This window comes from Tenrec ecaudatus, chromosome 7, assembly GCF_050624435.1.
Source record: "Tenrec ecaudatus isolate mTenEca1 chromosome 7, mTenEca1.hap1, whole genome shotgun sequence".
Lineage (NCBI taxonomy): Eukaryota > Metazoa > Chordata > Mammalia > Afrosoricida > Tenrecidae > Tenrec > Tenrec ecaudatus.
Window position 1 is genome coordinate 76,048,234 of NC_134536.1, and position 12,264 is coordinate 76,060,497.

A 12,264-nucleotide genomic window follows, 5' to 3' on the forward strand; every position below is an offset into this window, starting at 1 on the left:
GCTGAGGACACCCACTTGGTTAGATGCCACAGCATGAGTGTAGGATCCAAGCCCAGCACTCCGTGGGGTTCACAGGCGTGCACTTGGAAGATGTGAAGTGCCCTTTTTGCCTGAGAAGCTATCAATTCTGACACGAACATGGGTGCTGGGACTATGCTGCTAAGTTCCTAAATATTGTTTATGTTTTAAAACTCTATAAGTATTTTTTCCCTTTTTCTCCTGTAGGGCATATGTATTGTGTGTTGCCAGTCTCAAAATTCAAATACCTATTTGTATCAATTGCTTGGAAATGTTATTGAGCAATATATTGGGCGTTTTCTTCCGGCTTCACCGCATGGTTTAGGTGTCGGGCAGCATCCAGTTTTGCTGGCACTGAGAAAGTCATCCGTCCCACTGACGTCATTCCTAAAGAAGTGCATTGCGCAAGTCTTAAGGTACTTCTACATCTGAAAAATGAGTAGTACGTATGCTTTAGTGATCTACTTTAAAAGGGCAATCAGTGTTTCAAAAATATTGACAATCTTTGTGATATTGGAAATGTTAGAAATATATTTTTTTCCTGCTAAATCTTACCTCAGGACTGAGACGGTTGGTATCTGCTCCTGACAGTTGGAGCTCTTGAAATGGCTTCTCTCTCACTGACTAGCTATTGTGTGTATGTGTATGTCCCAACGACATCTTTTTGTTTAAAATTTGTTTTAATTTAAAATTTAAAAACATTTTCATTTCAATGTAGTTTTAATGGTACAAAATACAAGAATGCTACCCTGTAAGGTAAAAAGTGAATGCTCATGTGAAAAAGAAGCATTGAGAACTCCTATTTTGCTCACTTACTTTTTGTCACGATAACTTGGTTTTGCTGTTAGGCAAATGAGTGAATGAAACTCCGAAGTCTTCCACTGACTCTATACTCTTCAACTGTAACCTTAAAGATTCAAAAATAGAAACGATCTTTTTTTTTGGTCACAGTATTTAACTTCAAATGAAATTGCTTTTTAAACTTTCAGATGTTGTGAGGCTATCGTTATATTGGCTTTCCCCCCCCCCCCCCCCCTTGTTAGTGCCATGGTCATTAATGGCCTGGTGGTGGGCATCTCATCCTATGACAGAGCCCCACATCCAGACTCTCCGCTCCCCTCTGCCTCTCCGTGTCTCCACAGTCTGGCTACTGCCTCTGCAGGGCTTTCTGTTCTTTGCTCCCTTTCCCCATTTCCACCCCTTTCTCTATCACATGACCCTCTCAGACACATGCAGAAAAAGCAAATACACAAATTAACAGGGAAGTTTTTCATGTCTGTCTTGGTAATATTACTTTTAAACCACGTTGCTTTACATTTGGGTTGTTTCTGTTGTGTTTGCCCTTGGTAGCGCACCAAAAGTACGTGCAGTGGTATGTTTGAAGGGACCGTGGCAAATAGAACCTACACGTTTTCCTCTTTAAACTGTCCTGATACCTGAGTAAACGTTTTCATTATCTTTAAAGATTAGAACTTCAAACAGAATGTAAAGAACATTGTGCTTGCTTTCAGGAAGTCCTATATCCACTTTAAAGGCACCTCGCCGCCTCCTCGCCTCGCATCCGTCTTGGCCTTTATCCTCCAGCTCTGCCGGGAAACGAAGCCAGACGCGGGTGAGGTTGAAGCCCTCCTCCCTGGAGTCCTACAGTGCTTGGTGTTGGTCAATGAACCCCAAGGTTAGTTTGTATCTAAGCTGCTGTTTGTCATCATTTTCTCTTCACAAACTTAGAATCTGCTCTCTCCCATCCGCTTAGAAAAGTGTGTGGTTATTTGACTATACCGTTCTGTATATAGCGTAACGAACAATGGCGGAGGTTGGGCATAAGGAAAGATAAGGTTAAAAATTGTTTGTCTCAGTTGTTTCACTTGTTTTGTGTTTTGCCTGAGAGTGACTCGTTTCAGGGCCATTTCTTTTTATTAGTAGATTTGTTCATCTTTCAAAACCATGTGCTTTCGCTCTAACCCTTGGTGTTGAATAGCACGTGGTTGAAGGATCAATGTACTTTGCTCTATTCCGGTTTCTGTTGAAATATCTAAGTTGATTTTGGGGAGGAAAACGTGTTAGAATACTTTGATCCTACTTTTGATTTCAGTCTCATCCCTTGATCTCTTTAAGAATATCATTTATTTTCAAAGCACATGAGCAACGCGCTTTATATAAGCTTAGAGGAAATTCACTAAATAACCATGAAAGAATTTTTCATGTGAATGAGGTGTTCTGTCTTCGTCTCTCTTCGTGTGTGTGTGTGTGTGTGTGTGTGTGTGTGAGAGAGAGAGAGAGAGAGAGAGAGAGAGAGAGAGTGATTATACTGTGATTCTCGAAAGCAGGCTCCTCAAACTTTTCCAGCACAAAGACTCTAACTGTGCTGAGATGTGAATACAGTATGCACCACGAAGAATCTGAGAGCCGGCATCTAAGCACGGGATCTGAAAGCTTATGTAGCTACATAAAAGGCTGTTTATGCTAAAGTACAGCATATTTCTAATTCTTATATATTTCAGTTCTTAAAGTGGCCCTCTCCTCTTGATCCTAATTTTTTGAGGAAACCGTCTTCTTTTGGAAACTGTCTTAATGTCTAATGCCCATAGTTGGGGGGAGCATTCTTCTCCTTGAAGACTGTCCAGAGATGGGCCTTAGACTTCTCTTAAGCGAGCTTGCCCTTTTGAAGCCCTCTATAGACTTTGAACCCCAGTGAGAGCGTTCTCCTTGCTCTAGTGTTGCTGTGCCTGAAATACACGCAGGTAACAGTTATTCTCAAAGTCGAGGGGCTCAAAGTTTAAATTCAGGACACTAGTTCTAGAGCAGGGTTCTCCACTTTCCTAATGCCACCACCCTTTAATACAGTTCCTCAGGTTGTGGTGACCCCCCCCCCCAATCATAACATTATTTTTGTTGCTACTTCATCACTGTAATTTTGCTACTGTTATGAATCGGGCGACCCCTGTGAAAGGGTCGTTCCACCCCCAAAGGGGTCGTGACCCACAGGTTGAGAACCGCTGTTCTAGGGGAAGGCTTTCTCCTAGTGGCTCTAGGACAGCGGTTTCACAGGGGTTGCTCAATTCATAACAGTAGCAAAATTACAGTTATGAAGTAGCAACGGTGGTGTAATGGTTACTAGTTGGGTTGCTAACTGCAGGGTCCGCAGTTGGAAGCCACCAGCCTCCCCGTAGGGGGAAAGATGGCTTTTCTACTTCTATAAACAGCTGCAGTCACAGAAACATTCAGGGGGAGTTGTACCCTGTCCTACGGGGTCACTATTAATCAGTATCGACTCGATGGCAGTGAGTTTGATTTTGGTTTTTTATCTCCTCGAAGATAAAAGGTGATACAGGATACCCCCCAGGGGTGCGCTCCATACTGGGGTCAAACTCTGCCCCTGGTAAGAGTGCTGGCGTGAGGGTTACACACTGAGCAGCTAACCGCAAGGTGAGCGGGGTGGAACCACCTGGGGCATCGCAGGAGAAAGACGAACCTTTCTACTCCTGTCTGCAGAACGCACAGAGACAGTTCTGTGCTGGCTTCAGCATTGCTGTGAGTTGGCCTTGACTATCCTGCAGTGAGATCCCACCTTAATCCTCTTAGAACCGACGGGCTCATCATCTCAGACCACATCACGGCAGAACTGCCAAGCAACATTACATACCGTATATACTCGCGAATGAGCGGAGATTGTCAGCATATTTTCTATGCACTTTTTGTGGTAAAATTAGGTGCCTCGGCTGATGTTTAGGTCGGCTTATCCTCGAGTATATTTGACTATTGCCAAACCACTGAGAATAGTGGTTAACATACATTTTGCGGGCCGCAATTCAATCCATGCTTCAGACTTGTTGGGATAGAGGACGCAGTTTAACTTTCTGGCCACTCTCGATGAAAGTAAGACTTTCTCATGAAGGGAATCAGGGCCTGGAAGACAGATTTTGCTGGTCACATTCAGCCAGTAAGTGCACCACGTGTGAATTCTCTGCCTCGGCATTGCTGGTTTGGCAGAGGAAGGAGTAATATTAAACGCAGTGTGTCCTTGGTGCAGAGAACAGCTCTCGGACTCTCCCATTGCTCTCAGTCTTGCTGTGTAAGTTAGCACTGACACTCCTAGGTACACACCCAAGAGTAATGAAAACCTGGCCAGTCAAAAGTTCAAACATGAGCAGCCGAAGAGCCCCTCCTCAGCATAGCAGGAGAGTCTGTTGGACCTGGGCCCCAGTGAAACTGGTGAAGAATCTGTACCAAAAACACCCACTTACAAATTCTCTTGAAATTGTCCTAAGGGCATACAGCAGATGAGAGACCATTTCGTCAAGAAACTCTATTAAAACCCAGTAGGAACAGCAAGAATCAAGACTGCTACCTCTTTGCTCATCCAAACTTAGCAAGACAAGACTTCTACATACAGGGGTCCATCTGCTCCGTCTCCATTCAGTTTGAGGACTGTTGTCCCAGGAGTGGGCAGATGCCAGCATTTCTCATCTCCACCCCGACTCTCAGGTGCAGAATTTACTTTCCAAGAGATGGTGGTGGGGTGGACCTTCTCTGTCCAGTCTCCACACACGGGACAGAATCTGTACCTTAGGTGCATTGCTGCTGGGAATGCTGGGGGCTTAACAGGCACAGTGCGGCTGGCAAACCTCACACCTGGGCTGTTACTGCGCCTTTTACCAAGTACTCAGCTTCTGAAGAAAAAAGCACACTGTTGACTCCAAACCTAGCACCAGAGCAGTGCGTGAGCTTTTGCCTGGACCACAAAAGCAGACTCCTTTGAGGACCTCTGATTCGCTCCCCAAGGAACTGACTTTTAGCAACAGCAGATGAAGAAGTTCAAGCCTAAGGTGCTCTTAAAAACAAACAGTGGGGATGGTGGTATAAAGGGAATTGGGAAGCAATTGGTAGACTCATTGGAGCTACAGGCTAAATCGAGGCTGCCTAGTTTACGTGAAAGAAGTAGCTGGACAGAGCCTTCCAGGAGTCCAAAGAGACCTCAGACATGGACCTCAGTCTCTGAAGGCATTTATGCTCCAACGCATCATTAAAAAGCGCCAGAGCAGTCACTCAGCAGTTCGGGACGTAACAGCTGGATGTGGTCAATGGAAGATGGTGAAAGAGAGCTCTGGCCAAGTCACTGTCATCCCAGGGAGAATGTGAGTATCCCGAGGAATATGTAAAGCAGTCACATGGAAAGTGGGTGACAGGGGAAGTAGGTAAGCGTTACCTTTCTATAGCTCACTGAATTAAGTTCTTGTAAACCTGAAGCGGACTGAGACGAGTGTAATGTACACAATCAACCGTAGGGTAATCACTCTGCGGTACAGTTAACCTGCTCGGCTGCTGACTTATGGTTGGAGGAAAGAAAGGCCTGGCAAGCTCTTTTGGAAACCGTCAGCCATTGACAGCTCTCTGGAGCACTGTTGTGCTCTGACACACCTGGGGTCGCCAGGAGTGGGCATCCACTTGATGGCAACTGACTCCGGCAACTACAAGGAAAAACTTCAAAAAACACATAGTGAGGAAAAAAATTACTGTTGATTTGAAAGTGCTATATTACAAAATATTTCATCTAAAAGAAAATGGAAAAGCTAGATGAGAGGGGTGAAAAGATGAAACATAATAGCGAAAAGTAAAATAGCTGGTCCAAATGTAGCTATCAATACAGTAAGTACCTGTGTTACAAATGTCTGGCAGACAAGTCATATTTGCCCTTTAATGTTACATACATTTTCTCCCAGTTTTAAACCCTTGAACCAACCCCCACACATAGCAATTTGTATCACAATCATCTTCACTGGCTTGTATGGATTTTAATTCATGGAAAAAAGTTGAACTTTTTCTTCTTCTCAAGTAAGGCTAAATAGCAATCATATACACTTGTTCCAACTTATCCACAAAGTCAATTCAAAGACACGTAGGAATGGGTCTTGTTCAGTAATGGAGTGCTAGTAATAACTTTAAATGTGAAATAAACCGTTAAAAGACAGACAATAAGAATGGACAAAAAGGGAATAATCGAAATATATACTGTCTACTGAAATACAAGGGGGCATTAAAAAATTAAAGGAAAAAATTGAATTAAAAGAGAGATGTTAGCAGCAGACTGCTGACTGACGTGCATGAAGAAATTAACAAATGGAAAGAAATAGACAATATAGCAATACTAGTTGGAGGACTGACCTTTTTCACTCCAATGTCACAAGATGTAAAAAGCCCTCTACTGTCTTCACAACAAGGAAAAAGCTGAACAAACTGAAAGATAACATGTCTTAGATCTATCCTAGAATTGAGGTCATAGGGCAATCTGCGCCAAAGCTAGGAAAAACAGATACCGAGACTGATGGACGCTTCTGCCCACTGCTGGAGCTAATACTGGTAGGAACACTTATGGTACATTGTTATTGAGAAAGTGCTTGAAATTGTTGAGTAGCTTGAGAGTGAAAAGTCGAGAGGGCACAGTTTTACTTCAGGATCCTCAGAGGGAAATTGGGGCAGGGGGGTCCCCTTTTGCTTCTGGTAGTAAAAGAGACTGGAATAACATTTTGTTGAAAGGAAGACCATTAACCCAGAATTTGAAATCATTCTTCAAAAGTGAAGGAGAAATAAAAATCTCAGACAAACAAAAACTGGGCTGTTCTGTCTTAAAAGAAATGTTAAAGAGCTTCTTCAGAGAAAAGGAAAATGGCATTGATTGGAGACTTGGCTATGGATAAAAAAAAGGGAAGAAAGAATAAATAAAGATAAAAACCTTTTCTTTTACCCCTAGCTGACTGTGTTAGACAAGGTTCTCTAGAGAAATAAAACCAGGACACTATGATTTTACATAGATAGATTGATAGATAGATAGATAGATAGATAGACAACATAAGAAATAAATAGCTAATTAGTCCACAGAGCAGTAAGAATGGCTCGGTTCAACTCAATTCCATGAGACAGTTAATATATTGGCAGTCCTTCAATTCAGGAGGGCTGCTGGGTACAAGTCAAGGAAGTAGACAGCTGAGTCTTCTGTAGTACAATACAGGCAATCCGGCTACAGGATGCAAACATTAGGGCAGGTCACCAACAGTCAGTCAGCCAGATGACAGGGTCCAACAGTCCTCAGCTCAAGTAATGTATGCACCAGCAGTGTGGTGAAGCAGGTTTCAAAGCTATAGTGACACAATCCACGGGTTGGGTGTCCCATGGGTAATGTAGCTCCCAAGTTGAGCCAGAAAACTAGCTAAGGTAGCCACATACTGGTCTGATCATCAGAGAGCAAGAAACAGAAAGATGAAGCTTGCCAAGCCATTTATCTCTTTGCCCTTCAATTACACTGCAACCTTATTAATCCCAGGTGTGTTTATTGGCCAGGTTGGCACAATAATCCTACCTATCACACTGAGCTAACAGTGGTTCAAAGTAATATGTGAATGCTTCATTGGCTAGGTTATACCTTTGGATGATTGAAATGAATTAGCAGTATGTTAGAAGGGAAAAGATGGAGGCAGGGAATACTCTAATATAAGCTACCTGCAATGTGGAAAGAAATAATCATTTCACCTATGATAGATATTACTCTGTCAATTACTTTAAATGTGAGTCATCTAAATATTATTAAAAGACTGGCAAAGTGAATTTTTTTGAAAGATGAAAAGTAGAAGGTAGGAAAAACTGAAAGAAAGCTGGAGTAACTCATTAGTTTCAGACAGAACAAACTTTCAAGCAATAATTCCTTACATAATATCAATGCGGAATGGGAGAGAGTATGCAGGGCAGTGGTGCAGCACCTCTATCGTGACTTCCGAGCCAAGATGGGCTTTGTGTAGGGTTGGCAGGGCCCCGTGCCTGGTGGTAGGTGCTGGTTCCTCACCATCCAGCTGGGTGTCATTTCAGCATTGTCTGCAGTCAATCGTGGTGTGGCAGTCCTGGACCCAAGTGCAGCCTAACCTCAGCAGCCTCCGAGGCCCACACTGTGCAGCCCCATCTGGGACCAGGCTCCCCGGTCTGGCGAGGAGGGGGCATCTGAACATGAGAGTGAGGAGGTCCCCCCTGGTATCAGCTACCAGAAGAGGCAGAATGCTAGGTGTGTGCCTGCCACCAGGATCTGTCAGCAGCCTACTACCACCACTTACACTGCTGCCGCTGAGTAGATTCTGACTTATAGCAACCCTGTAGGACAGAGTACAACTACCTTTTTCGGTTTCTGGAGCTAGAAATCTGCATGGGAGCAGAGAGCTTCATCTTTTTCCCATGGAGGAACTCGTGGGTTTGAACTCTTCATTTATTTAAAGACTTTCTTTGTCCTTCATAATAGTGTTTGCAGGATAGTGCTTTGGGTTACAGTATTTTAAAATATGTATTTCTAAGAAAAACACTAGCTTCACATGTATTATATCTGTTTTATGCTGTCACAGGGCATTTCCACATTTCCTTTAAATGCAAGTTAGGCAGGCTTTAAAACAAAACAAAAACAGGTAAATGTTTCATTTTGAAAACTAACAAAACTGCATGTACATAACTTTTACGAAAACATCTTTTTCCCCCCTAAATCAAGAATGCTCCTGAAAATGAGGATCCAGATGGTCAATTCAGACATGATGTGTAATGCTGTAATTTCTCCTCCTAGTTAAAAGGCTGGCCACAGAGATCCTGCACCACATGGTAAAGACCTGCCGAGTCGGGTCAGAAGGAGAACCTGCAGCCCCGCTGACTCCGGTGTTTAGGTAACTGGAAAATGTGCCAACTGGCAGAGAGACGGTTGCCAGCCATTTGACAGCCAACATGTTTTTAAATAACTAATTATCCAAAACATAATGTGCTACTACTGGTTTATAATATTTCAATTTATTGCACTTTTGGCACAGATTTGTTGCATGGTGTTCTTTTAGTAACAGATTACGGTGCCTGCCGGGGAGAAAGTACGTTAGGGCGCAGTAAGGCCGGCCCTGGCATGTAGTTGAGAGGAAAAGTGGGCACCGTGAGTTGGGCCTCCAGGTGGCCAGGCCTCTAGCCGCTTGCACAGAGGGTTAGGCTGGACCCAGTAGACTGTACATCAGTGGTTTCCATTCATGCTTTCAAGGCTCTGCTCCGTTGGGGTTTGCCTGTGAAGCACAGACTTCGTACAAGTCTCTTGTCTGTACGATTTACAGGACAACTTTAGGGACATTTTTTGTTTGTTTTTTTTTTAATGTCCCTGACCATGTTTCTACCTGACCCTGTTTTTGATGCACATTTCTGCCTTAGCATTACCATGATAAAATAATTGTGGTCAGTTCCCTTCGTTTTGGTTGATCGCTCACTCCTTTGTCGTTATCTGATGCTGGTTCCCAGCTTATTTCATTGTCATCACTCGCTCATAGTGCACTTGTGAATGTAGAAAGACCTAGGAGGGAAGAAAAGGATGTTATAGAACAAAGGTTATTCATTTGCTACCTACAGTTTATTAAGCTAAATTGGGTTTGGTTTTGTTGATTGGGGGCAGGATGGAGATTGTGAAGTAAAAGATAACATTCTCTTTCTTTATACTGCAAATGCATTTTATTTAGAAGCCCCTGGGAGGAAGAAAACCACCCAACCAGCATGGCCAGACATAGTATTTCTTACCTCAGCATGCGCATCGAGCTTTTAAAAAGGTTGCTGCACTCCTGCAAGACTCTCAGGAACTTCCACTGCCATAGCAAGGGGTTCTGGGAAATGTAGTCTCCAGGACTAGATATTCTCCTGGGCTCCACACATCCTTACTCCAGATTTCACATTTGTTCTCTCCCCGTCCTATTTTCCCCCTGAGAGATTTCATGCACGTAATTCTTTCTGCGACAGGGGGTGGAGTTCTCACCTTCCGTAGCTGCTTCTTGCTTACCTGGGGCAAAGTATTTCACCCTGACTAAATATATCTTTCTTTATATATAAAGCCCTTCTAGAAGACAGCAGTAATTTGCTTAGTTAAAAAGATAAAAATATATTCTATGTACACCTTTTCTTAATATAACTGAACTATTGAATTATGTAACATTATTAATTATATGCCAATAAAGTTGTTCAAAGAGAGAAATTAACAAAAAACAAATAATATATATGTATATATATTCTTATAAATTGCTTTCCTTATGAAAATAATCTTTGTTTTAACTAGCTGGACAAAGGTTGATTTATGTAGTTGGATAAATGATGAAGCTTGATCCCGCTCCCCCTCACCACCACCCTTTTATAGTCTTCTCCAGATCCCATATCACCTAGATTTGGAGACCAAGAGGATAGCAAACGTGTCCCGGGGCTTAGATTATTTTCTTCTATTTCCCCCTGACTTGGGGTTCAAACTCATCTCCCTTCACCCTCACGGCCACCTCTTTGGTCACACCGACATAAATCACTTCTGCTTTTTAGAAGTGATGCAGATCATCTTCACATCTCACCAGGTGTGTTGTAGCAATCTTTCCTGAGATGACCTTTCTGTGTTCAGGTTCCTGCTGGTAGTCGTGTAGATTACCAGCTCCAGGAATGGCCCACAAGTAACCCTTCATAACCTGTTTTATCTTCAGGCAGTTTATCCAGGACTTCAGTGTGAGATACAGCTACCAGGTTTATAGCATCTTGGAAACAGTAGCAGCGTTGGACCAGCAGCTTGTCATCCACTTGGTTTCTACCCTCACACAATCTCTGAAGGATTCAGAGTTGAAATACGGCCTCGGTAGAAATATTGCACAAAGGTTTGTTTATCAATGGATTTGAACAGTGATGATAACATCTAGCATCATTTTATAAAGGTGGCTTAGTTTTCTCCTTCGAATGTGGTGTTAATTTGCGTGTGAAAATACTGGTTCAGTAGTTTGATTACACACAGTTTTATAAAGTCTGATCAGGAAGTAATGGAGCTTATCAACAAACCTAGCCACCCGACACCATTCACATATTGTTCCTTCCAAAGGGGCATGTCGGAAGGTGGCTTATTTACTTCTGTTGTGCTTGCTAGCGCTCCAAGCACAGTCAGCGTTCCTTGTTGGGAAGCGGCTTCCGAACCTTGTGTGTGGTCTTTTGCTGGAAAGTCCACAGGAGCACATTATAGCCCTTGGAGGCACGCTCAGTTTATTGAATCAAGGGCAGCGTGTGTACCTGGTGAATGCGACTAGATTCTGTGGTTTGGATCTAAAATATGTAATGAGGCTTTACTCTCCTGACAAACTTTTATACCCAACTGAACAGCACCCTAGGTTACTTATAATTGTGGCATTGTGGGAATAAAAATTGCTTGAGAATGAGGCCAGTATTCACACTAAAGTTCCCAAGTCCCAAGGTTTGCTAAAGAAAGTATTTTAATCACAGCGTGTGTATGCATGTGCACGTATGTGTGATTAACTCCTCTGAGTGTCCTTCATGCATAACTGGGAAACCTGGCTGGGCTCTGTGTGAGCCACCCTGATGTATAGCCAGCTACCTTGTCACCTTAGGTGGCAGAAGTACACAGGGGAGGGTTAGTTGTAAAGATTCTGCATAGCAGAGTCTGCCAGGCACAATAAATCTGTGTTCCCTTCCAAATACAGGCAACTACTGCAGAATCAAGGGGGGAAATGTTTTCTATTCTAACTTTATTTCTAAGAAGTTAACTAATAGAATACATACTGACTATATGTAGGTCAGTTGTACAGCTACAGAATTTTTGTTGTATCACATCTGTGATAGAAATCCTTCCATTTTAATAATGTTCTGATTGGCAATGCCCATGAACTTACTTCATTATTAGTAATTTATTATCTCAGGTGGTTAGTGAAATTTTCTATATCCTAAATTTTACCCATATTTTCTATACAAAACATTCATTTATACATATAAAAATACACTTTATAAAATGTTTTCCAATAGATTCCAACTAGGTTTTCCCCCCACAGTAGCCATAAAACGTTTGTTTAAAGTGGTATATAATTCTGCTGCTTATCGGTAGCAACCAGATAATTTACACTTAGAAACAAGAGGTAATACACATATTTGCTTTGTTTTTTTTCCGTAAACAGGGAAGCCTATGGGAAACTTTTATCTCAACTTGGACAGGTGGGGCAGGACGAGATGCAGAGACTGGAAAATGAGAGAGCTGACCCGTGTGGTGGTTTCCCTCCTTGTGGATCACAATCTCCAGCCACTGTGCACCACTCCAAGGCCTCTTTGTAATTAATTGTACAAGCTTCTTTATTAAAAGCCTTCCTATGACTTTTTTACCTCACATACCTGTAGGGTATACAAATAAGTAAATAAAGGCTAATTAGCTCTGTTATAGGATCCTTGGAATTGAAA

At 42.6% G+C, this 12,264-nt stretch overlaps 1 protein-coding gene across 1 annotated transcript in view; it reads left to right on the forward strand.

Annotated features, from left to right (window-relative positions):
- Positions 1–12,264, forward strand: part of MMS22L (MMS22 like, DNA repair protein) — a 131,706-nt gene extending 119,442 nt beyond the window's left edge. The window contains exons 21-25 of the mRNA XM_075554749.1: positions 226–434; positions 1,530–1,693; positions 8,609–8,705; positions 10,521–10,688; positions 11,988–12,264. Coding sequence (XP_075410864.1) covers positions 226–434; positions 1,530–1,693; positions 8,609–8,705; positions 10,521–10,688; positions 11,988–12,141 — 792 coding nt within the window. The 3' untranslated portion in view covers positions 12,142–12,264. The remainder of the gene's footprint in view (positions 1–225; positions 435–1,529; positions 1,694–8,608; positions 8,706–10,520; positions 10,689–11,987) is intronic.